The sequence below is a fragment of the Falco cherrug genome, chromosome 4, assembly GCF_023634085.1.
Source record: "Falco cherrug isolate bFalChe1 chromosome 4, bFalChe1.pri, whole genome shotgun sequence".
NCBI classification, from domain to species: Eukaryota; Metazoa; Chordata; class Aves; order Falconiformes; family Falconidae; genus Falco; species Falco cherrug.
The window spans coordinates 45,654,590-45,679,608 of record NC_073700.1 but is presented as its reverse complement, the minus strand read 5'-3'; the positions used below and the strand labels follow the sequence as shown (position 1 = coordinate 45,679,608).

Here is a 25,019-nt window from a genome sequence, read left to right as displayed (position 1 = left end):
CCCCAAGCACCCCCAGGACCATCCTGCGCCTCCCCGGGACCCCCAGCTGCCCACAGAGAGCACACACCAGGGAGCAGCGCAGCCTGCCATGGCTGTGACCACGTGTGTCCCCTTCCCCAAGTCACACTCTGTCCCCTCCTCTGCTGTTCTTGGGTCCCCCAACCTCCTTGTCTCCTATTTCCTGATCTCCTGTGTCCCCCCATCACACCCCGCCATGTTCCCCTACCCCACGTCCTCGTATCCCCTAGTGCCCCTATTGTCTCTATTAACTCACATCCCCGTCCCCAAATGTCCCGTCCCTGCGCCCCCATATTCCCATGTGTCTCATTGAATTCTGCGTCCCCAAAGATGGTTCCACAGCCTCTCCCAGTCCGTTTTTTAAGCTTACCTACCCCAACTATTTTTTTTTCCTTCTGAAATATCCTGAGATGGTTTTTTTCCTTCTGTCTAGTTAGATCCCTTTCTGCAACTTGTGCCTGGTGTTTCTCCTCCTCTACTGTGCCCCCTGAGCCCACCTTTTCTGTAACCATTAATTTGTGAAAAAACAGCATTTGATCAGCCCTCGACCTTCCCTCCTCCAGGCTGAAGGATGCGGTTCTCACCTCTCCTCGTGCATCCTGTGCCTCAACCCTCTACACCTTCTTGGTGGCCTTGCTGGACGTGCCTCGGCTTGCACGCAGAAACGGCAACAGGACAGAGCCCTCAGGAACCTGCTCCAACCAGGGGCAGGAGAATGTTCCGGGCTCCCTTCCGACCTCAGCTATTCCCCATTTCTCACCCCAAAGCTGTGGGCTCTACACTTCCTTAAACACTTATTGGAAAAAGCCTCCAGGCTCCTCAACACCTTGTTGTGGGCAACCCATCCCTCCTGCCCCACCTCCCCCCACGCCCTCCTCATCCTTACCTAGAGCCAAGCTTCAAAACTACAGTTTTGACCCCAAACACTTAACGCTGGGCTCAGCGCGGTGCAATCCCAATCCTTGCCAAAAAATCCTGCAAAAAATCCACTCGAAACGACAAGAAACTGCTAGAAGACCAGACTGAAACCAGCAGCTGCGCCCCTCAAGCTTGCGAGTGCAACACACACAGAGGCAAAGTGCACAGGGATGGCAGCAGGAGCTTCCTCTTTGTTCCGCCTCTGTTGCATCCCAGCCCCAACACTGTCAACGGTCGGATGACATCAAAATTTTGCTGATTTGACAGTATCTTTATTACACAATGTGTTATTACATACAGCATTCAAGAGACAGCTGACAGGGAGGAACGGCTACATTTACAGCTTGGGAGGTCCCGTCAGCCGCCAGCCCTCCTTGTTGCCTATCTTCATTAGCGCGGCGGTAATTCCAAACCCCAAACACGCAGTGGTACCAGTCAAGTAACTGTGAGCTGGAAAAACCACAACAAACCATAGAAGATCTATTAGGCCACAGGGACTGTGCAGCAGACCTCGACAGATCCTGCAATTTTTCCATGAGCTACTCAGTCCCTTGACCATTATTTGGCAACAGAAATCAGAAAAGTGGTATTATTATTTTTTTTTTAAATAAGCTTTCTCATGCTTTTAGATTGTAATTTGAAATATCAGTTTCTACAATCCACCACCCTATCTCCTTACATAGGCAATCTGGAATTGCTTATCTCAGTCACAAAAATAACCATCGCTGCTTCAAATTCTAGGAAATCAAAAAAAACCCTAGGTAAATTTAAAACAAACTCTATTTCACCACAATCATAACTTAAATAAATCCCTCACATCTTGAACACTGAGTCTGAATGCCTAAAGAAAACAGAGCTGGGTAAATATCTGCAGGAGCTAATCTAGCTGGACAAGGTGCCATAGGAGCAACTGCAGCACGATCCAGCTTGTCCCTCAGAGCACGTGCAGAATTCACACGGCAGACGTTAGATTGTATTTCCCGTGTAAAGCAAGTCACATTTGTTGCCAAGAAAACTTGGATTTCCACAATGACCTTTTTTTTTTCATACCCTGCAATTTCAAGTTATAACTGGTAAGCTGTAACTGGCAGTACTGGGTCAGCTCTGGTTTCATTCTGCAGCTCGGCTTGGGGCTCTCCCTGGTGCCCTGCTGGGCGCTGTTTATGCCAGCGGACCTGTACAACGCAGCATCAATGAAACCGGAACGCGACGGAAATCTGATGCTGAGATGAATCTTTACCAAATAAGCCTGACGTCAAGATTCTGTAGTGTTTTTCCCCTAACAGAAAGGTTTCTAACACCAGAGAGGGCTTGTTTCATTGCGGGCACTGTCCACATTTACCTCTGGCACCCAAGACGGCTCCTGTTGCACAGCCGCCTATGAAATAGTTCAAGGGATCCTCCGGTTCCTCTCGGATTTGGGCACTGAGGCAGGTAGTTACGCCAAACACAGCTCCTAGTGTGGCTGTAAACAAGAGGTAAAAAACCAAAATAAAACCCCTCAAGGAACTGAGGATGAACAAAGCACATTTTTGAGATGCACCGTGCTGTACAACAGTTCCTCTGGGGAAAAAGAGGAAAATGAAGCAAGATCTGCTTTTGACCACCCAGGAGCATCACATCCTAGCCACTGCAGTGAGATTCGGCATTATGCAAGCCCCATCCCGGTTCCTTCTGGCACCTTCTCTGGTCCAGCCAGGCACCCACCCCGGTGCTGTGCGGGTCCTGCACCAGCAGGCGCAGCTCAGCCGTTGGCTGGATCCCCAGGACCTGCTGCGGGCCAGCACACCAGGCAGGGTGTGCGAATGGCTATGGACAAACCCCACTGCATCCAGCTCGGTTCCCTTCCAGACGGGGCAGTGGGGCAGCCCCCAGGCAGCCAGGGGGTAAGAGAAGGGGGGGAGGGGGGGTGTTTCCCTGAAACACAGCTCCAATCCAGCCTCCCAGGGATCAGGCAGAGAAACGGACAACTCTGCTCTCTTTAAGGTCACTTTGTGCTGGCACTTTACTCCTCTGCCTGCCTGGGGCTTGCAATGATTTTGGGATAGTTAGAAAAATGGATTGAGTTTGTAAATTATTTTCTAAAACCGATTCTGAAATTAAGAATTTTGAACTGAACTAGGAAACCACAGAAGCAGCATTGTCTTGCCCGCTGAATTACACACCTCACCCCATCAGACCCTACATCTATCTAACTGCAAACTTCTGCAAACAGCGGTGTCAAGCAAACACACAAAAAAATCTTTTTATGTTTGTAATACAAGTTCCTGGTCATGAAGGACCCATCTGCAGACTTCAGCTCATCTTTCTGGGGAACAACAGAAATGTCCCGAATAAAAATTGTCCATCTGTATGGTAAACTCGTAAACCACAAGCTCATTAGAAACCTATGCAGTTTTTCAGCAGAAAATGCAATTATGCTGATCCTAAAATCAACTGAAAAAAGCACTGAAGAACCAAAACCCACAGACCAAGGATGGCATTTCAGCTTCCCTGCCTTCTCTGCTTTGGGCCAAGGAGTCTGTAGGCAAAAGACATGGCTTCAGGCCACCAGGTCTGGCCCCTTAACACTGGGCAGGACAGCCCTTCTTCAGGTGTGGGAATTGGGAAGAGGACGCAGCATGCTGGTTTACGATTACGGGATTTATTGAAATCCTAATTGATTGTAGAAGAATTATAGAGGAATGAAGGCAGGTTAATTAACATTGATAATATACAGCGGTGGGCTGGCTGACGGGGATAATGTGCAGCTGTGGCTGGTTCCTGCTGAGTAGTTAAATAGCTCTAAGGGGTATGGAAGGGATGGACTGAATGAAGAGGAGCACTGGATGAAGAGAGGCCTGGAAGAAGCAGAGGGAGCAGAGAGAGTGCCTTGGATGTAGGAGAGGCCCTGGGAGAAGCAGGGGGCTGGGATGAGGAGAGGCCGGCTGGCAAAGGAGCCGGGAGAAGGAAGAATCCAGACGCAGCAGAGGCAAGAAGCAGGGTGGGCTGGCCTGAAGGGGATGGAGAAACAGCGCGGGCAGGAGATGAACCTTTGAAACCTCGTGGGGGCTGGTGGCTGTGCTGGGGCAAGGCGTGGGATCTGCTTGTTGGAGTTAACCTGGGATGGGGGGGAAAAGCCTTGTTGCAGCCGGCGAGTTGGGACAGTGCTGCGACAGGGAGGGGGGGAGGCCAGGCCCGACGGCCCGTGCTCGTGGACACCAGGCCCGGTGGGGGAAGCCCCGCGGAGGCGGCCCGGGGGGGGGGCAGGCCAGCCCCTTACCCATGGTGGCGGTGTCCCCCGCTGCCATCTGCAAGGCGGCCAGGGCGGAGCTGGGCTGCTGCAGGATGATGCGGTAGGCCGAGCCCAGCAGGCCTGCAACACAGGACGGCGTCAATCAGCGCGGCCCCGCTGCCGCCCTCCGCCGCCGCCCCCACCCCCCCCCCCCGGTCCCCCGGGGCTCACCGGCGGCGGCGCCCACGCGTGTGGTGAGCCAGGCGCGGCGCGGGCACTCCTCGCCCTCGGGCCCGTCCCAGTACCCCGCCATGGCGCCGCAAGGGCACGGCCGCGCGCACAGCTCTCGCGAGAGCCCGGGGCCGCCCCGCCCGCTCAGCACCGCCCCCGGGGCGGGGCCGGGACGAGGGGCGGGGCCGCCGGCAGGGGCCGGGTGAAGGCGCCGCGCCGAGCTGGGGGTGGGTCCCGGAGCAGCGGGCGCGGCGGGCGCCGGCACTCCCCGTGCCTGAGCCCCGGTGCCGCACGGCCGGGCAGGCTGCGGGCCCCGGCCGCATCCGTGCTGCCTGCGGCGGCGGGGTTAGTGTTTTTTTTGCAGTTTTTTCATGTGTTCGTTTGGGTTTTTGGTGTGTTTTGGGTGTGGGTTTTTTTTTTTTTTTGCTTTTAGGGGCTATAATTATAACGAAGTAGCACTGGGATGATTTGCGGTGCACTTCCAAGGCCAGCCATGGCCCCAGCTGTCTCCGTGGCCTGTTACACTTGCATCATTCATTTTTTTCCCCTTCTGAAATAACCCAGATGCTTTGACCCCAGCTCTACTGCCCTTATATAGTAACATCCGTCGTTGTTTTTCCAGTTACTTTCAGTTTGTGACTAAGAACGCTGAACAACCCCCCTGCACTCCCCCTGTGCCCTCCCTCCAGCCCAGCTCACCCCACCGAGGTGACTCCTGGAGCCCAACAAAGTCCATAAAGCGAGTGATGCTCAGCTCAAGCTTTCTCACCCCTGTCTATTTCTCATTCCCCTGTACACTGAACTTACTAAATACTTAATTTGTGCATTTCTCAATTAAGCCAGGGTCCCCCCAGCACCTCTTTTCTGGACAGGATCTCAAAGCAGCTGGAAGGAGCTAGCTACTTGCCCCAGGTTACCCCAAGAAACAGCTGTTTGTTACCAGCACTTACAAACACCCCCCAGCCAGGCCCCTGGTCCCTGCCCGGTGCAGGGGGCGTATAACAAGGGAATAATCCTGGCCCTTGCATCCAGCAAGAGTGCTGCTCCCCCTGCACCCCCAGAAGGTGGCTGTTCTTACAGCTGCAAACTGAACTGCACACAAGCACGAGGCACGCACGGGCCCTCCGTTCTAGGCGGCAGGTGCAGGGCCCTGTCACCCTCCAGCACCCAAATATATTGACTCCAAATATTTTATCATTATCTAATCAAAATTAGTTATCTATCATAATCCCAAAGATATTGACTCCAAATATTTCATTGTTATCAATATAATTATCTATTGTAATCCAACATAAGTATTTATCACATAATTTATCTATGAGAATCCCAAATATGGACTCCAAATATTTCATCATCAATAATTATAAGCCCAAATATATTGACTCAAAATATTTTATTGTTATCTAACCATAACTATTTATCATATATAATTACTTATCATAATTCCAAATATATTGGCTCCAAATACTTTATCATGATCTCCTCAATTATCATAATCCCAATTATCTTGACTCCAAATATTTTATTATCTAACCGTAATTACATATGTACCGTAATCCCAGTTAGCTGACACAGGGAGTATCAGGTCCCGTAATCGTGACTTACAAGCATGCATCTTACAAGCTGCAAATAACCATTTCCTTCACCTCTGAACCCCTTTTAGAACAGAGGACAGAACCACCCAGCAGCAAGTCACATTCAGAACATCTCCCCCTCCTCCCCCCTTCCAGAGGTTTCTGTATGGCTTTATCCCAGACCTACCCGCTGACCTGACCCCACCAGAAAAGGGATTTTACCGTGTCTGCAAGCCGGAGCCATCAGCGGTCAATACAATGAGCATTTCCCACGCGCACAATTAGTGCAGAGCCTTGGGGGCTGCTCAGCAGTTACCAGCAGGAAGTTCCCCAGCCTGGCCAATACCCGCCGGTCTCTTGCCCAGGAGGACATCACCTACAGCATTACTGTTGGCTCTTCCCACGTTTCGTGAGAAGCCAAGGCAAGCCAGCAGAACACTGGGAACGCTTAAAACGCACCCCAACTCCATCCACAGACACCCCTGGAAAAGCCACTCACTGCCCACCCCCAGCAACACAGTTACCAGCGCTCCCGATGCCAAAAATCACCTTTCTTATCTTTAAGCCCTCGGAAGGAGGCAATCAAAAGGGAACTCAGATTACTATCTTCAAATGAGACACAAATGATCTTCGAGCACAGCTTTGCAAGGCACCTGCACCGTAAACCAGCAGCCAAGAATTAAGATTGACTTTTAGTTCACCAATTCTCTGAGCACCAATGTTGCTCTGTGCAAATCTTTGCAGAAAATGACCTTTTATTTTATTTTAAAATAAAAATTGTTTATTTTAAAATACCTTTATAACGCTGTCTGAATTTAGCTGCTACCCACATAAACCAAACTCCGGAGTCAGTTAAGTCAGTGCACAGAAAGACCAAAGAACAAGGGGAGAAAAGCACACAGTGAAAAGTCAGTTTAATGAAATCTTGCATGACAAATTATGGCAATTATCATAATTGGAATTCCTAAAACTAGAGAAGATTATGGGGAAACATGGTAGACTTTCAAATATGTAACATGTTTCTAGAAAGGAAATAAACCATTTTCTACACTCACTGGGAGAACAAGAGGCCAGTCAAACTGCAGAATGGGACGCATCAGGAACAGTCATTTATGGCAGCAACACCGAAGCAATGGAATCGATACCTCAGTGACTGGGAACAGGGGGGACAGTCATTACAGAGAGGTTTTTTTAATTCCTGCAGGCTTCTAACAGTCTGGACACCTGCCCTGCCCGGTTTCAGTGGAGGACTGCTGAGGACTAGTTTATTTAGATCTTTCCCTGCCCTGTCTCCTTAAGTTGCATATCATACATTGGGAACTGGACCACAGAAAGATGTTGTGACTACACATTGCCTTACCTTAATGTTTGCATTTCCTGTGCGTGTAACGTTATTTGAAATTTTTACGGATAAGAGGTTTACTTCTGGTTTTACTAACACCACTGTTCTTGCAACATTTTCCTGTTCAGGCATGCTCAACTTTGTTACGCTCTTCAGTCTTTTTTTTTTTTCCTAGAAAATTTGAAAGGCTGTGCCATCAGTCAGCAGCCAGAACAAGATGTACAGGAATTGGTAACAACATCCACACACTAACAGGCCTAAAAGCAAAGATGTAGCAGGAGGATGATACAAGGGGAAGATTGTTGTAAGGCAGCAAACCTGGTTATCATCAACCTCGCTTCTAACAGCCCAGCGCAGGGCTCGGGGCATTTTTTCTTTGCTTGTTTTCTGATAAAAGTTTCAATGTGGTTCCCACATACGCTCCCATAGGGCAGTCTTACACAAATCTTTCAAAACACATGGGCATTATCTGGTTTTACCTGTCACTAGTTGACTAAGGTTTAAAGCAGAGAGTGAAATAAGTTTTGCTCTGCCCTAATAACGTCTTGCTGGGCAGGGCTTGAACTCAATCTGTGCCCAGTCCTGGGGGTGGTTCACAGCAGTATTGCCCTCTTCACTACAAACATATATGCAATTCTGGCTGAAATAATTTTTTTGTATCAGTAAATAGTTGCCTGATTTATTATTTTTTTTTTTCAGAATGCAGTAGGTGACTCCACACCACCACTAAACCCCAAAGCAAGCACGCTTACTCCGTTTTTCTGGATCTTCATGCACACAGCATCAATTTCATTTTAGGCAAAGCACCTCAAAGTGAGACCCTGCGGGGAGCCCACAGGGTTTGGGACCAGGAGGTAACACCCGTTTCTCCACAAGTAGGCTCTGCTGGCCACGACACATTCATTTTCTTTCTGCTGACAACAAGCAGCGTTACACTGCAAGGCTGTTTGAAGAGAGTAGTTTACATCTGAGTATCTCGGTGTAAGAAGATCCAAGATCCAAAATGCAGATGACTTATCTGAACACACAGAAGTTCCCCAGACCTTGTGATGCAGAAACAGTTGCGCAGGTGGGTGTTAAGACACATGCTTCTGTTAGTGAGAAGGGGTGCATCAATAGGTTTGTGCATGGTTAAAACACCCCGTAACTGTAAGGAAGGAAAAAAAAACCAACCCAAAATGCAGAAAGGCATGAGCAGACAATCCAGAGAAATCACAATTGCACTGGCACAGCTAATCATTAGCCCTTTTCACTCCCTGAAAAAGGAATCAGAGCTGTTCCTTCAACAGGCTACGGGGAAAAGCAAAGCACCCCCCTGCCCCAACAGCTTCAGCCCCCAACAATGATTAACAGCAATTAACAGGTAAAAACATGTTCTTGATTCCTGGTGAAGAAAACCGGGTTTCATTATAATAGAGGCAATAAGGACCGTTTTGCTATTTGAGTAATTTCCAAGTTGCTTTTGTGCTACAACCTGGCTTTTCATTTTCAATTCATGCTACATTAAATTCTTCCCCTTTAATTTTCTTTTAAATGGTGCATTTTAGATCTCCTTAACCTACAGGAGAAAGAGCAAGCAAGGTAAGAAATAATCTCTCAGTAAACTATTTATAAAGTAGAACATTTTGGGGAATTTATAGGGAAGGTGACCTGGTCACTGGTCTTAGTGACTACCAAATTCCAGCTTTCCTGGACAACAATATACCATATGTTTTCACAACAAAATGAGCCTAAATTTTCACACAGAAGGCCAAAATTGTTAGAAAACATCCAAAGCAAAAAGTGAGTTACGGTTACAGTAGGAGTACTTCAGAATTACACACAGGAAAACACATTCTTGCTTTTATTTTGGTGGAACAGAATACAATATCCTTCAGCCCAAACTATTCAAAGCTGGCAATGTTACCTTTTTCTTCATGCTGCAAGACTTCAGGAAACAGAACAGGGATAGGAAGGGTTAGAAGTTAATTTTCTATTTAAGGCCGTTAATTCAGCGAGATATTTAATGTACTCAACTTTAAGCATGAATAGTTGCATTGACTTCAGTAAGATTATTCACATGTAGTTAAGTCAGGCAAGTGCTTAAATGGCTTGTTGAATCAAGCCATTAAATGAGAGCTGCTTTATTATACAGATTTTAATGGCTGACAAAGCTCATTACATGAGCCTATTTTATTCTTCCAAGGGCTAACAGCTGTTTCCTCATCAACTTTTCTGAAGGTGTAACCTGCATGCCTCCTACACTTCATTGTAGCCACAGAAACATAATTTTCTAAGAAAAATTGTATGCAACATCTATTATATATAGTGGCTTAGCTCTCCCTTAAATAGTAACAGAAAAGAACAGTACAAAACAATAGTTTCACTTTTTCAACACACAAGAGCATCTTATTGAAAAACTAAAATAAAAAAGTATCACCACAATATAAATCCCCAAATAATAATAATGAAATGGGAAGAAAGAAAAAGTTAGCAAAACGTCCTGTGGACTTTAAAGTCTCTTATTACCGCATTAAAAAAAAAAGCTTTTCTGGTGAACCACAATGTTTTGTTTCTCTGTTTACAAACCCACTAGACAGGGAACAACGGTGTCTACAACCTACGTTGGGATTAAAAGGTAAAAACATAATCTGCCCGATCTGCAGTCCAAAAAAAAAAAAGAATGAACCCCAAAGGGCCATCAGTGAGCGTAGGAACTGGTGAGGACACGGCTTCCCTGCAGGTGGCAGAGACTCATAAGGGGGGAGGAGGGTTTACGAAAGCAGAATTCGAGTTGGAACCGTGTCGGAAAGTTCTATCTCGGAGGCCTGCAAGACATGAACTACTGAAGAAACAGTCAAAAGGTCCCAATGAAAAGCTGTGACAAGCTGTAATGTGCCATTTCAATTACAAGGAAGAGGGGAAATGTTTGGTTTTCTTTTTTTTTTTTTTGGCTCATCAATATGATGAGCTTTCACATCCCAAACCACATTCAGGTAGTTTCCAAGTCTGCTTTTTTTGTGTGGAATCTACTGATCCAGACCAAAAAACCAAACAAACAGAACAGGGATGCACAGTTCTTAAGTCCTGGAGCCTTCAACACTGCCTGAAATAATAGCTGGCCTGGGGTATCCAGAGATGCCTGCAAGATGGTGTTCATAGCAGCCTTGCAAGCAGATCGGCTCACATCTGCTATGTGCTGCCAACATTCTGCCCATCACCTTCATCATTAGGACCTGAAACAAACAAAGTAGGTCTTTGTCATAATACATTTTGTTTCTTGCCTTACAAGAGACCCTACCCGAGAAGCCTAGAGAAGCATCAGATTTAGGATTTCAATGACAGATGAGAACAGGAGAGTTCCCCCTCCCCCTGCTTTGTGTCCTCCTTCTCCAGATTTAAGCTGTCTGCTGCAGAATTCTATGCCATTGACTGATCTGGGGATCCCAGTAGCATCCCCGAGCCCAAAAGCTCAGTTTCCAGCCTCTTCAATCCACCTGCTGCTTTTGTTCATCCTCATTTCTTTCTCCCTGCAGCAAACCAGGATGTAGAACCAGTCCCTGTCAAAGGCTGGATGTTCTGCGCTCTAGGAAAGCAAAGCACAGATGAATCCCAAGCTGGGAGTACAGAAGGAAGCCTTCCTCAAACTGAAACCTAGTGCTTTTCTTAAGTTACATCTCCTTATGTATAATTAAACTAATTACACTCTTTCCCTGCCCCTTCGTAAGCCTTCTGCCCTCAGTAGCACTCCAACTCCAGAGTCAGTCTGGATCCTGCCTGCTGACAGCAGCCCACGACAGTCATCTCAGGTTTTATATGCAAGCCAGCGTGGCCGAGGCAACAAAACGAAACCCACAACCCCCTTAAAAATCCTATAAACAAAACTAGAACCAATTAAAACACAGATAACCTCTGCTGAACTGTGACATGTAACTCAGAAGGAAGCAGCGCAGGGGCTTTTTTACCACTTGGAGAAGCAGCAAGAAGTAGCTGCATTCAAAGAGACAATTTGTGTAACGAGTTTTACTCCACACACCTGCGAGCAGCAAGAGGCCAGATGTACATCTCTGATGTACACTTACAGAGAGGACAGCCTGCCTTAAAGAACAGAGAAAACGTATGGAAAACAGGAAACTTGTCTTGCTTACCACTTCCAACTGATCCTGAAGGTGCAATGACATCATCATCACTGTCTTCCTCATTTGATTGCGTTACCTCTGGCTCAGGTGCTACATTCTTGACTTCTTGCTCTTGTTCCACTCTACTCCGCAAGGCCAAGATCCGATGGTGTAACGCAGCATACAGCTGCCCTGTATCTTTAGAGCTTGCCTGTGGGTTGTTTTTTTTTTTAATATTCAGAAACAAGAAAAAGGTGCAAAATTATAACAGAATAAACCACCACTTATGTAATACACACCAGTCATGCCAGATTTCACGATCTGCTTTCCAGTTTTCTCACACAGGGTTTTTCAAACTAGGTCAGAATGGGCTGTGGTGTACACAGCAAGATCTTAGATATCCTGAACTCCGACGGAGAGAGAATATTCCTCTGCTCAGCACCAACATTCTCTGGCTAACGTGACCAGTACAGGCAGATTTTAAATAACCTTCTTCACTCAGAGTCACACAGCTTTCCTGGCACCTCCCAAAAGCTCACGCTAAAAAGAAAGTTGGTCTTGCACAGATTTTTCCAGGTTCATCACTCAACTTCACATATTGGTTAATCACAACCAAGTCACTTGGATGTTTCATGATGCACCAACATAAAATTTCAACTTAGGGTATAATCAGAAAACTGACTGGGCATGCAGTCAGGCAGGTGATGATTCCAAGCCTTCTACTGATTTATTTTTTAAACACTCTCTCTTACAATGGTCAGCTGTTTCAGAAGGAGGCATTTGTGACAACCCGCCCAAGAATCTATCTTTGTTACTCTCAAAGGTTAGTGGCCATTTCATGCCTTCAAATTCAAAATCAGATTTTAGGCCTGTCAAACCAAGTATTTAATTCCCTTTGAATAATATGAAACTGTCTTCACTACATCAATTAAGTCAGACTAACTACTATTACCATGAGCCCAAGTTAACTGTAAGGTAACAACTGCACTTCTCAGATTCTTGCATAAAAAACTGTTTCCATCCTCCCCATCAGTCACCTCTACATCCGCAAAATCCCCCTGCAGCGAGCTGCAGTGAATAAGTTATTCCATACAAGATACTTTCCATCAGTACTAAAATCACTAGTGAACAACCTGATGACAGATTAACTCAAACTTTTCAAATCTAGGAAAAAAGTACTGAGAAAAAGAGTTCCCCATTAATTTCACAGCTTTTTCTAATCAATGGTTATTTGGTATCATTAAGTCCCACTCTGGGAATCCGGATCCTAGTCCTACAAACCTAACGTCAGAGGGGCATCTGACCATTTGTTGCTATTCTTTTAGCTTCTGATCCATAAGAACATTTATTTATTTCTTTAGCAACTCCTTGAGTAGAATCAGTGTAAGTCAAATGAATGCAATTCAGACCTCTCAAAACCCTTAAGTGCTCCCAGCAGACATTAGGGAATGACCTTTCTTTCCTGCCCACTGTATCATGACCCCCCCAGTGTTTCATTAATTCTAATTGGAATCACAGTTTCCCCATTTAGCAATCATAGGTATCACTTTCACTGTCCTGCTACTGCTTGGAATACTGTATTAAAAGAAAATCAAAGTTAAAATGTGTTACCCTTCATTGTTAACACAATGCTCTTGACAGATTTAGTTTCACTTCCAGCGAGCATCTATACATCCACCCACACCGCACACAGGCAATGACAGCTTTCTGCACTACAAGTTCTGGTAGATTTAATTTTGGTTAAGCTATTAGAGATTTATGAAATTCCTGTTTCCCTTTATAGCAAAAAATGATTTGCATTAATCTTACACTACAGTTATAGTCTCAGTAGGCACAGAACAGATATCATTACTCTGTGGACTACTCTTTGGACAACCTTGGGCAGCTTTTACGTGGAATTTCTTCACAACTAGTAAGGCTTTTAAGACAAGCAAAGTCTGCCAAGCCCCTTGACTCTGGGGAGAGGGTCAGGGTAAGGAGGTAGGATGCAAGGAAGAACGGGAAGCAGAATCACAGCACGGTCAAGGTTGGAAGTGCCTCTGGAGATCAACTAATCCAAGCTGGTGCTAAAGCAGGCTCTCCTCGAGCAGGCTGCACAGTCACAGCCAGGCGGGTTTTGCATATCCCCAGAGAAGGAGACTCCGCCACCTCTCCAGGCAGCCTGTTCCAGTGCTCTGTCACCCTCAGAGCACAGAAGTTCTTCCTCATATTCAGCCAGAACTTTCTGTGTTTCAGTGTGTGCCCGTTGTCACTTGGCACTACTGAGCATTACATCCACTACAACATAAGGAAGCACCAGTTTTCGTAGGAAGGTCAAGATGTAAACAAAAAACGGTACTCACTGATATAAGAAAAACTTTAACTCCCTGGTCCTCTGTATCCATGGCAGTGATCCGGATACTCTTCTCACTGGCTTTATCGATCTGCATCTGAGCCCAGAGCTTGGTATTTAAGATTAACCTGAGACTCCCCTGAGTCCTCATCACTAAAGCCAACATACAAGATCAGTTAGGTAGAAACAGCAAGCTCAAAACAGCCAAGATAACCATTCACAGAATAAAAAGCTAAGTCTCTTCACAAAGAATATTAAGGGAAAGCCCTTACAACAGGAATCTTGTTACAACTGTTAATCAGAAGAATGTAGGCTATTTAAAGATTATCAGTCATGTCTCAAGGTATTTACTCCAAAGTCTTATATGTTAATACATCAAAGTCCAGTGGTTGGATCTGAGCTGATAATCTCTGGCTAATGCACATTCCTGCCAGTCTGGACAATTGTGCACTATTCAGAGAGACCTCCCCCGCCACAAGCACCCTGTCCCAAAGCGCCCAGATCTGAAGAACATGACCATAAATTTCTAGTCAAATACTCAGTTGCTAAATACAGCTTGCTTTCACAGGGAAAAAAGTAACTGCAACATTTGCTCCAATAGGAGGATATGAAAAGATACTCTTTGAAGGAAAGGGCCATAAACTGAAGCAAGAGAAAGGGTCCAAACTACTTCTGAGTTGCTGTAGCTAAGACACAACCTAAAGTGGATGCAGCTGTGTGTCATGGAATCATCCTATGAAAATAGCACCGACTGTCATCCAGTACCTCATTTCCCCTGGTTCCTCTTACCCAGCCGAGACTGTAATGTTCCATCATCTGTTGAGGCCATATCATTGAGTCTGAGAAGTCCTCGACCTCTTTCCACCCAAGACTGAGAGTTTTTATCAAATACAAAGAGCTTGCACTGAATCTGTAAGAGAGAACGCCTCTGTAGTACAGTGGTTGGTTGAAGTAATAATATACATCTTTAGTCACTACAGCCAGTTAAAACAAAAAATCAGATTTCACACTGGAATTTTAAACTGTTTATAGCTGTGCAAACCAAAGCAGTTGTCCTCTCTTTTGCAATAAATCCCTCAGAATATGCTGTCTGGTTTCATAAGGTTTTATTAACAGGAGTATATATTCTTAAAGAATACCTCTGTTCAAGTTCAAACAACCAGAATAATTTTCAGGTAAGATTTTCTTCTGTGGAAGTGTCTAAATTTATTATGATAAGAAAATGGTTAAGAGTCATCTATTAGATCAGTCAGTTCTTGTACAAGAAGTCTTAGGTGCACTAAAGGTCATATTGGTTGTTGGGAAGACCCAGCACAACAAAACCAAAGCAAAGTTCTTCCTGTATTAAGGAAGAAAGAATGAACAAACATCTTAACTCATTATCAACTATCCTGACATGAAGTCATGAATAAGTAAGAGGCATTTTTCCTGCCTTCCTGGTTCATCAGTTTGAAAAAGTACAGCTTTTGTGCCTTCTAATGGTAGGGCTGTTCCTGCTTCCCATAAAAGCTTGCTTCTGCTGGCCCTGCTGAACTTCTCTGCTTTATATCCCGTTCTCTAATCCAGCTTCATTGTCACTGCTGAGGTTTCATACTTAACACCATCACTCCTCAAGCTCCCCACATACGTGCACATACTAGGTGGAAAATATACTTCCATTTTCACTCCTTCCCTTTCATTTTCTCCACCACAAAACACCTTGCTCTGTATTCTTCATTTCCGCAACATTAACATCGTTCTGTCCGTAAAAATCCCATCTGGGATTCCAGTGCGTTAAATTTCACAGGAAAACCCCCAGAAAATAAGCGAGAGGTCTGTTAAGTTCCAACACATGCACATCAGCCCTCTGTTAATTATTCAGCTACCAAAAGCTGTGGGTTTCCTAAGTGAAACGGGACTCATCTCTTCAGCATCTTGTTCAATTACATGAAGCATCCAAGAATTTCTGAATTATATCGAAACAGAGAAGTACCAGGACAACTATTTAAAGCCTGTTTATATCTGGTAAAAAGACAACCAAAGCGGCAAACATTATGGATTATTTTTTAGGATAATACAAGTATAACTGATATACATTAGTTGCTGACACAGTGCATCTGTTTGGTGTCAACAGACCAGCATGTCTGTACGAACAAAAAGCTATCCCTAAAAAATAATGCAGTTCAAGTGCTGAGAAACTTAAAAGATCGAGAAAAAAGCCCCCTATAATTGGAGGATAAAGCAGAAGGGGGAATTATATATACCACTTCATTTTACATGAATGAAAGCCTCGTACGCTTTTCTTAAGGACATACTGAGGTCAGTAAGTATATTCAAGTTAATGAATAACTACAGTGTTTAAAAAAAAAATCACAAATAAAAGCAGGAGTCTAAGTCATGACCAAATGCCCTTTAAACATCACTATTTCAATTTGGAACCTCAAGACAAACTCGAATACTGTTTTATGGTTTCTGCTCTGCAAGAAGCCAGAGTGCTGGCATAATAGTCCATTCTGAGTTTTTAATTATTGTACTACTGAAGAATTTTAAAAGAAGTTAAAAATATTTGGTTCATTTAAATTTTCTTCAAAGAATTGTTTTGTAGGAAATGGAAGCCTTTATGTGATGGATTCAGGAAAGTATGCTTAATATTCATCTGGATGGCCAGAACACTAACATTTATTCAGAATGAGGAAATTAAGAAACAACAGAGTAAGGATCTGATAATAAACATCCAAGGTTTGAATTCTGAGACAAGAAAGTACATCAGAGATCTAGAGGACAGCAGAGTTGTAGGGAATCAGGTGATGTGCCTCCACTGGACATCCACATGAATCCCATAAACTCAAAAGCTCCTCTACTCGATCCGTTTCTTACCTGTAAGACATTACTTTCAGCTTCCTCCCCAGTAATCACTTCTACCTTCGCTAATAAACACTTCCTTGCTGTTGCTTTAGTGTAGGCTGCTGCAGACTCTGCCAGCGATTCTGAAATATTATTAGCTGAACAGCATTTTGAAAGTTTGAGAATGATTAGCGTATAATTTTGTAAGATTTATAAACTTCTCACACAAGTACACCAGAGTTTGGAGAAATAAAAGTGCAGAAGACAAACATTGATAGAAGACCAGAAATTGGATTGAACCAAAGTTAAAGCTTGCCTTTTAAGACTTGTTTTAAAAGCACAAGATGACACAAAGGACAGAAGAGGTAAGTTACTGAAAAACTTTGTCCCGCATACAATATTTCAAAGCCTTTGCTAACACAGGGACACCTACATATCTGTAGGTGCCCCAACAGTACTGATACTGCTACCAGCTATATGGTTGTGCCCACACACATACAGCGCAATTAATCTTCCACTTTTATTTTGGCTTGCTGGAGAACTCCCATAGCTCCCCAAATTTCCAGAAAACCTTGCCAATCTGAAGAGTCACAGAAGTCTAAAATCCAGCAAACAGTTCTCGGTTCATGCAAAACATTTGGTGCACCCACTCAATACAATATACATTTGAGTCAGACATTCAGTCACTGGAAATATAACAGAATTGTTAAACAGTTTGCCACATTTCTTCTACACTCCCAGTACCTGCCATGCTAATTCCCTCTGCTTTCATTCTGCTGAAGATACTCCCTTATGCTGCAGAATGACCACAAAACCCACCCACAACAGTGTGGCCTGTATGTGTTTAACATTAAAGATGAAAGGAGAGGAGAAACTAGCATCCAGCATGACACCTCCCACCCACAGCCTCCATCTTTGGTTACAGGATAGTAAGGGCAACATAAAAAAAATAATGTTATTTTTTATAAAGGAACAGGATATTGAAAAAAGCAATCATTTAAGCAAGGATTAGCTACCATTCCTAAAACAATGTTTTGTTTTTCACCTTTCTCTGGTGTGGCTTCCTGAGAAGATGATTCAGACCCAGACTCTGTAGCAGCATTCTCCTTATTACTCTCTGTACTACCTTCATTTGATTTTGGTGGACTCTATGGCAAAAAGAAGAGGTGGTAAACTGAACACACACACAGATTTTGCAGAACAAGACTAGCAATCGATTACAGAGGGAAGCCCTAGCGTTTATCAACCACGCAGCAAAAGAACCACCCCACGGATGACATGCTTCCACGGTAAAGGCTGTCCTAGTGCCCCAGCCAAGGGACCAAATGGAGCATGACCTGAGAACCAGTTCAAATTATTTTCCCCCGGAACTGACGCTGAATTTCAACCCTTATTTTGAAGTTGTGTTCAACAAAGCAAACTGATTTCAGCTACAGGTCAGCTTAAAGCACACCTGACTGAACTCCCTGCTCGGCGGTTGGATGGGTACGAATCCACGGCATTAAACGTTTCCCTTTTGCCCCAGCAATACACAGCAATAAAACCAGCAGGAAGCAGCGAGGCACTGGAAGTTACACCTTGGGCTGGTACACAACGAACAGAGAATCTCCTGAACCATACCCAGGTACTGAGGCAGCTGCCTTACTGCTGGCCTTGAAATCCCATCACTGGGGGAGTCCCGTAGCAGAACTCTTCTCAGTTTGGAGGGGACAGAACATAAAACACCCTCAAAAATCTATATTGAAGCCGCTTAAAGCAGCAAGCTGGGCCACAGAGTGCTTGGACTGGAGAACCACACGCCCTACAGAGAAGGTGCTGGATCTCCTCAGAGCTTGGCAGGGAAATCTGGGAGCACACTGCTGAACAAACCCCCATGCTGCACTCAGAATAAGCTACCCACAAGGGAAACGATGCTCCAGAGTGACAAATATTAAAGTTTCTCAAAATTCCCAAGTGAGAATCCGTAACGCAAACTGCTCAGAAGATGACAACGTTTCATGCCCAGTGGATACTTACTAGGACCCGCTCACTCATGTTCTGTCCAAAAACAAACTTGTTGCTAGATGCATCTGCACTGTTTGTAGAGTTCTCTACACTGAAAAAAACCACCAGTTTTTATAAGTCAGGAAAATATCTGTTTATCTTCCAGTGATAAAATTCCTTAAGCGAGCAATTGTCACTGGCTTTAAAAATTAAGCACTGTTTGACACAAATACAGGCAAAATTTAGTTCTCTTTAGTAACATGAGAGCACATACTAGTTTTACAGAATGAGAATTATCCCAGAATGAAGACAAATGATTTTATCACTGTAAATATCTTCCCTTTGGATGTCTAATTACATACTAAACAATGCTGAACACTAAGTCAGGGCTTACTGTTTAATCCTGTAACATACTTTTTAAAATAGCATTCTACATGCACAAAACTTGAACTACTACACATTTTCGGTCAATTTTCTCAGGAACAGAAAGAACTGAAACAAAACCACTTGCAATATTGTAACTGAAGCAAACGTAGCAGAGGTAAGTAACGCCTTTTACTAGACTATCTGCAGTGCTACAGCCTCGCCAAGAAGTTTCACAATCAAACCTCAGCCCTTACACCTTCTTTACAGGACAAGAGTCCTCCTCCCATGCGGCATTTTTATGATTTTTTTTTAAATTAACACATTTTAAACTCCATTTAGGAGTTTTACTATTTTACTGAACTATAAAAACTTCACAAGTCATTGCTCATCTGCCTGCCCTTCAGGCATATCTTTCTAAAACCTCACCACGCTTCCTAAGTGAACATGCAGACCGCTTGAAATCAAGCCTATGTGCATTTCACCAGGTTTGGAAAATGCGGGGACGTACGTCACTACACAATTCAAGAAGAACCAAACTTGAAATCGTGCAGGTAGAGTTGCTATTTCTGAACAAGGAGATTCCAAGAACAGAGGAAATCCTCAGAGGCAGAAAGTTTTGCCTACTAAGGGAATTAAATACTACAGTTCTGAGCTCCAAATGTCAACTGGGAACTCAATGGGATCTACTGGTACCTACCATGGCACCTGTTTAAGGTGCCATACAGTTTAAGGACTCATAGTATGTTACACGCAGGGAGGAGTTTTCCTTTTGCAAGTTCATCATCATAATGTCTTGCCCTCTCAGCTAAAAAGCAAAGCCACCACGACTTAGAGATACTTAAGGTTTGTGTGTTTTGTTGTGGGGTTTTTTTTTTTTTAAAGGCAAACCCAAAACTAGGTTTCTGGTAATTGATCTACCATGAATAAATCTTCCTAAAGTGAAGACTCAATTGAAATATGATACAAGTTGAAAGATATGAACAAATATTCCAGTATTTGGATATTATTGTCTGTCAAATCTGATTTTAAAAAAATCTGACATGTCTCTGGAAAGGCATTGACCTGGCATCCACACAGTCACTCTGGGGCGTTTTCTGCCTCTCCAGCGCATCATCTGAAAAGCTCAGTGTTGAAAGATTCAGGCTGCAAAACTGCCTAGTGCCAACTTCATGGTGAACAACAGGGTCTTAAAAACGCAGAATGTAAGGACAAGGCAAGCACACATTATGGGTGCTTTTCTTGCCATTATTTCATGACCTCAATCTGCAGTTCAGGTTCTTCCAGGAGCAGAGATGCCACTGTCACTCTCAGCGGGATTTGCCCCCATGCTTTTCCAGTTATTACTTGTATTCACAGCTGCATAGTACAAAAATCCCGTTTTCTACTCTTTCTGTAACACTTTTTTGACCAATATTGAGCTAACATTTTCAGAGCCATACTGACATCTTAGCCTTAAGTGAAGGCTGTCTGTTGAGTTCACCACTGTATATAGATAATTAGCACAATTTTCTCCTGGCTGCCTTATGTATACCTACATCAAATTTCTTCTGATACTACTGCCTAATCAGAAATTCTCTCAAAGGCCTCCCAGTTAGGCTCCTACTTATTCATACGAGCGCCCTGTATTGCTCTGAAAAGCTTATTATCATGAACATATAACTTTTAAACCATTCTTTCCTTTATCCCTATCATATATAAAATGCACTGAACAACACAAATACAGCACAGGTCTCTACAGGATTCTACTGACAGCTCCAATTTATTCCATCAGTGTTTCCTTCTAAACATTCATGAGAAGACTTATCTTATGCTTGATTAATTTACCGAAGAAGCTTTGTGAGAACATGGTCAGGTAAATGGAGCCAAATGCATCTCCCTTGACCACATGATTGAGCATTCCCCCAGATCTGAAGTTTGCCACCCCATTCATCAGAAGCCTGGGTCCCCACTGACCCAGTATAACCTTGCATCCAACAAAGAGCGGAACAACAAATAATTCTGAACACAGAATAAGGAAAAAGCGTCATAAAAGTTTCCCTGTAGTCTCACCTGGAACTGATGTACTGTAGAAAATAATTTGTTGCAGAAGGTACATCTGATGTAGGAAGGCCAGCGTTCTGCACATCGGCAGTTTCACTGCTTTCATCTCCTAGCTATAAAAGAACAAGTATATATTGACAGTTTTTACCAACCACAAAATTTTGAGCTCATTCTTTCCCAAGTCAAAGTTCCATCCACAAACACATTCTACAATAAAACAATATAAGCCTATGGCCAGTACTACGCTTCCTTTTGTTATGCTAGGAAACCCTTGCAAACCTGTCTTCAACAGGAGGTACCAACAATCCAATTATTCCATGCACCGGTTTGAACCCAGGCTGCCCTAATTTTCTTTTCTCACCTTTTCCATGAAGTCTTGGTTGCATGGGAGCATCTTAGGAAAACATTTCAACTTAATTCTCACCCAAAAGGTAAGAGAAAGCATAACATCACGCTTTAGACGTTACCTGTGACTGCAGTAGATTTGTTTATTTGAAAAAGCTTCTTATGCTGGAGCGTATTAATTTATTAATGTCTAGAAGACAAGTTTTACTAAACAGCCAAACTGTGTTCACAGCTTCTATTTTTGCATACATACATGGAGGTTTTAACCCTGTTATATAGCGGCTTCAAAGTACTTTATAAACTGTGCAATGCTCATGCCAACAAATGATCTGTTCCACTGCTGCTCAGCCTTAAATACATCAACTCAGTGTCAAGATAACAAAACACATGTGTACCTTAACTCTATCTCTTAAGTTTTGCCCAAATACAAATGCTTGCTGTGCATTTAGTTCCGCCTTCTCACAGCTGTCACCATCTGAAGTATTGTTGGACTCTCTTTTCTGACATTCGCCCGCCTAAAGAAAAGAAATCAAAAACTTTAGCCTAGGTAATGGAGTTTCTCTAAACAAAACCCACATGTTACAACATGGTGAGTCACACTGTCATTTACAATGACAAGTAACATCTCCAGAGCTATGAGGCAAATTTTGCATTAGAAAAAAAATAATAATCCTCTGTTGTTGTTTAGAGTAGACAGGGTTAAAGCATTCTGTTGAACAAAAGGAAAAGTTACATTAGCTTAGGATCTCCTTAACAGGTCTTCCTTCTGGATAAGCATCGGTACCTCCCTGCTGCCAAAAGGGCTGCACAGTGGGCTCAGCTGCCCACCAAGCTTCCCCATACATCTGATGACTTTCAGCCACCAGACTCTCCCACCAGTCAAGGGAGGCTGGCTCGAAGGCTGGAGCTTGTACCCATTTAAGGATCATGTTGTTTAGGGCTCCTGCAGTTCCCTGCGGATTTTCAAGACAGAGTCAAGGCTTCGCCCAAATAGCTACAGGCTACCACAGAGATGCTTAGAGTAGGACAACAACGGGGAACATTTTCACTCCACTACCTCGTATAAGCACAAGGCAGAGACCTCAAAAAAATCTTTTCTGCCAGTAAAATAAGACAATGACTCACATCTGCTGTAACAAGGGCAGAGTAGGCTCATATATAACCACAAAATGCCATGTACTTGCCCTCACTTTCCCTGTGGTACATCAAACCTACACCACAGATCTGCCTAAACAATCACTGATACAAAACCTCTAATTCCAGATGTAACCATTCATCCTTATCAAGCAACCACACGTCCTGCAGACAGACTCTAGCATTTAATTGCTGTGCGAACTCCAGTTACAGCTGTGACAAAGCTTCACACAGGTGAAGCTGACTACAAATGCCAAGAGAATGAAGAATATCCCACCACACTCCTTGATAAAATTGCAAATGTTCAGTTATGAAGTTCTATACCATTTAACACTCAGCTTTCAATGATCCTTAACACCCACATTTAAGAGCTTTCTTCTACCAGAAAGTGTCCTCCTAGGTCAGTATTTCTAGACTTTCATTAAAATCAAAGGGACTTCTAGTTAAAAAGTTAAAAATGTATAGAATGTCTCCCTAATGGCATAAAGAGGTAACAAGCCTGTCCTACAAAGCCTTCATACTGATCCATGCAATGAATTTACTTGCTGCTGCCGAATTATGACAGTAGTCTTTCGCTAAACCTTAAACTGCCATTCACACTTGAAGTCTTTCTGCTTAGATACTCAGACTTCAAAGTTAACTGAGACTTGAATTTCAAGTAAACCATTGCAGACACCAGCATTGTTAATACTACTTTTATGCTCAATGTGTCACCAAAAAGCAATCCATTGTCTAATGAAGCTACCAGAAAAAAAACCCACCCTGAAAAACCACCCAAACCCCCCACACCCTTAAAATCCCCCAGGTCTTCCTCAACATCCCTTAAGATGCCAAGGACCTCTTGATCATCAAGATCTCTTACGAGGCTCAATACCTGCAGGAAGGAAAGGACTGGACACATTTTGCACAGAACAGGGAATTACCTCTTTCATTACTATTTAATTACTTTCAAAGTACCAAATAAACAACTGTTAACACTTAGATGTCTTTACCTGCCCCCTCCCTCCACCATTACCTGTAGGGAATTTATTTGTTGCCTCTGGGGTTTTACCCACTATAGCTCCTGTCTCTACACTTATGTTACTTATTTGCTTCAGCTGCCTGTATGCATTCCACCCTCACACTTCCCAACACCATTCCACATTCAATTGTTAGAAACCAAGCCAGGATCTGTAAAGCCATCCTCCACGGGCAGGGGACTGGGTTTGCTAGGCAGTCCCAGGAGGAAGACTGAACATGTGCGAGCTGCTCAGTTTGCCCAGCTCAAAACCAAAGCCCTTTCAGGTGAGACCAGGAATTCAGTAAATGCTTCCCAGTCTCTGGCCTGCCAGGAGCACCAGTCAGACCCAGCAACAGCCACTGGAGGAGACAACAGCTTCCCACCCCTCTGTACTCCCCTGACTCTCTCTGCATGCAGAGTAAGCGGTGAACCTATAGGAGGAAGATTTATTTTTTCATGCTATCTGAAGAGATGGAAAAGCAGCATTGTGACCATCAGTCCACTGAACCAAGGCACCCAAGTCACAGGAATCCAGTGTCTGTGGTAGTAATGGCATCAGCCAAGCAGCAGCAAGATTTTACAGCACAGCTAGAAATAAAGTTAGGACTAAAAAGAACCAATTAGAGTAGAAACAGAACTGAGCAATTTTTTTTAATATATTTTGTGAGGGAAAATAGGTATGAAAAACCATCCAAAACTGTGGGTTCAGTAAATCTTTGTTCTTGAGTTAGTAAAGATAAACATAGTATACTACTAGGACAGTATAGTCTACTACTACACCTAAAGTGTACTACCATAGTATGGACCTGTAAGGGGGCTATCGCTGATTAAACTGCTCTCACATTACTAAACAAATAGGCACTGTTCAGAGAATATTATTTTAAAGCATCACCTTGAGCATCCCTCTCCAACTCACCTTGTCTTCAGAGTCAGAACTTTTCAGTGTTGCGTTACTTAGTGATTCTGATGTGGCTGCAGAATCTGGCAGGATATTTACACCATTGGTGCCACTGCTGAGAACTGCGAAAAAATGAGAAAATGACACAAATTCTCTACATATTTAGACTGTCCTAAAAGTTTTCTAGAGCAAACTGCATGTTGTTTTCTTGTTTAAGTCCATGAAACACTGCAACGTAAACTATAGAGTAACCATATATTTTGCAAGAGACATGAGGAACACGATGCAGCAGTTATTAGCAGAATCAAAATGCCAAATACAAAAAAGCAAGTTATCAAAAGGTCACTTCATCCATACATACACTGCAGGGACTTCACCACACAACTTCAAGCAAGCACCCTGCCCCCAGCCAGCAGGGCTCCTCTTTGGGCTGACCTAAGTACTTACATAGCAAACCCCCATTGAAAACATGTACCCCAAAATTAAGGCTTCTGTAGAGTCCGATCTGTGTCAACAAGCACGCCAAGAAATCACGCTAGAAACATTCGGTTCTATGCCAGATTCAGCTTTAACTGAAGTTAATTCTGTTTCAGTTGAACTGAACTTCAAAGTAACAAGAGGTGGGGGGCTGGAGAAACAGTTTAGGAGATACTGACACCTTCAAGAGTGCTTTTGATTTAACATCCAGTTTTCAATTATGCCTA

The 25,019-nt window shown here is 43.8% G+C and overlaps 2 protein-coding genes and 1 long non-coding RNA gene across 4 annotated transcripts in view; 1 reads left to right on the top strand and 2 right to left on the bottom strand.

Annotated features, from left to right (window-relative positions):
* Positions 1–1,186: 1,186 nt before the first annotated feature.
* Positions 1,187–4,538, bottom strand: NDUFA11 (NADH:ubiquinone oxidoreductase subunit A11). Its single transcript, XM_055709855.1, has 4 exons — positions 4,382–4,538; positions 4,199–4,291; positions 2,279–2,401; positions 1,187–1,386 (listed from the first exon to the last, which is right to left on the bottom strand). Exons 1-4 carry the CDS (start codon positions 4,461–4,463, stop codon positions 1,274–1,276), a joined length of 411 nt encoding a protein of 136 aa, XP_055565830.1. The 5' UTR covers positions 4,464–4,538; the 3' UTR covers positions 1,187–1,273.
* Positions 4,539–4,645: 107 nt separating this feature from the next.
* Positions 4,646–6,395, top strand: LOC129735914 (uncharacterized). Its single transcript, XR_008731895.1, has 2 exons — positions 4,646–4,726; positions 6,045–6,395. It is a non-coding gene; the product is annotated as an uncharacterized LOC129735914 (long non-coding RNA).
* A 457-nt stretch (positions 6,396–6,852) lies between these two features.
* RANBP3 (RAN binding protein 3) overlaps positions 6,853–25,019 on the bottom strand; it is a 48,842-nt gene continuing 30,675 nt past the window's right edge. For both annotated transcript variants that reach the window (XM_055708084.1, XM_055708085.1), the window contains 10 exons: positions 24,334–24,437; positions 21,679–21,798; positions 20,948–21,051; positions 18,566–18,644; positions 17,595–17,697; positions 16,583–16,707; positions 14,516–14,636; positions 13,737–13,879; positions 11,425–11,605; positions 6,853–10,512 (listed from right to left, as the gene is read on the bottom strand). In XM_055708084.1, coding sequence (XP_055564059.1) covers positions 10,469–10,512; positions 11,425–11,605; positions 13,737–13,879; positions 14,516–14,636; positions 16,583–16,707; positions 17,595–17,697; positions 18,566–18,644; positions 20,948–21,051; positions 21,679–21,798; positions 24,334–24,437 — 1,124 coding nt within the window. In that variant the 3' untranslated portion in view covers positions 6,853–10,468. The remainder of the gene's footprint in view (positions 10,513–11,424; positions 11,606–13,736; positions 13,880–14,515; positions 14,637–16,582; positions 16,708–17,594; positions 17,698–18,565; positions 18,645–20,947; positions 21,052–21,678; positions 21,799–24,333; positions 24,438–25,019) is intronic.

Coding starts and splice junctions, on each gene's coding strand:
- NDUFA11 (XM_055709855.1), bottom strand. CDS start 4,463: ATGGCGGGGTACTGGGACGGGCCCGAGGGCGAGGAGTGCCCGCGCCGC. Junction 2,402..4,198: donor GGGGGACACCGCCACCATGG/GTAAGGGGCTGG, acceptor TCTTGTTTACAG/CCACACTAGGAGCTGTGTTT. Junction 1,387..2,278: donor AGCCGTCTTGGGTGCCAGAG/GTAAATGTGGAC, acceptor TGGTTTTTCCAG/CTCACAGTTACTTGACTGGT.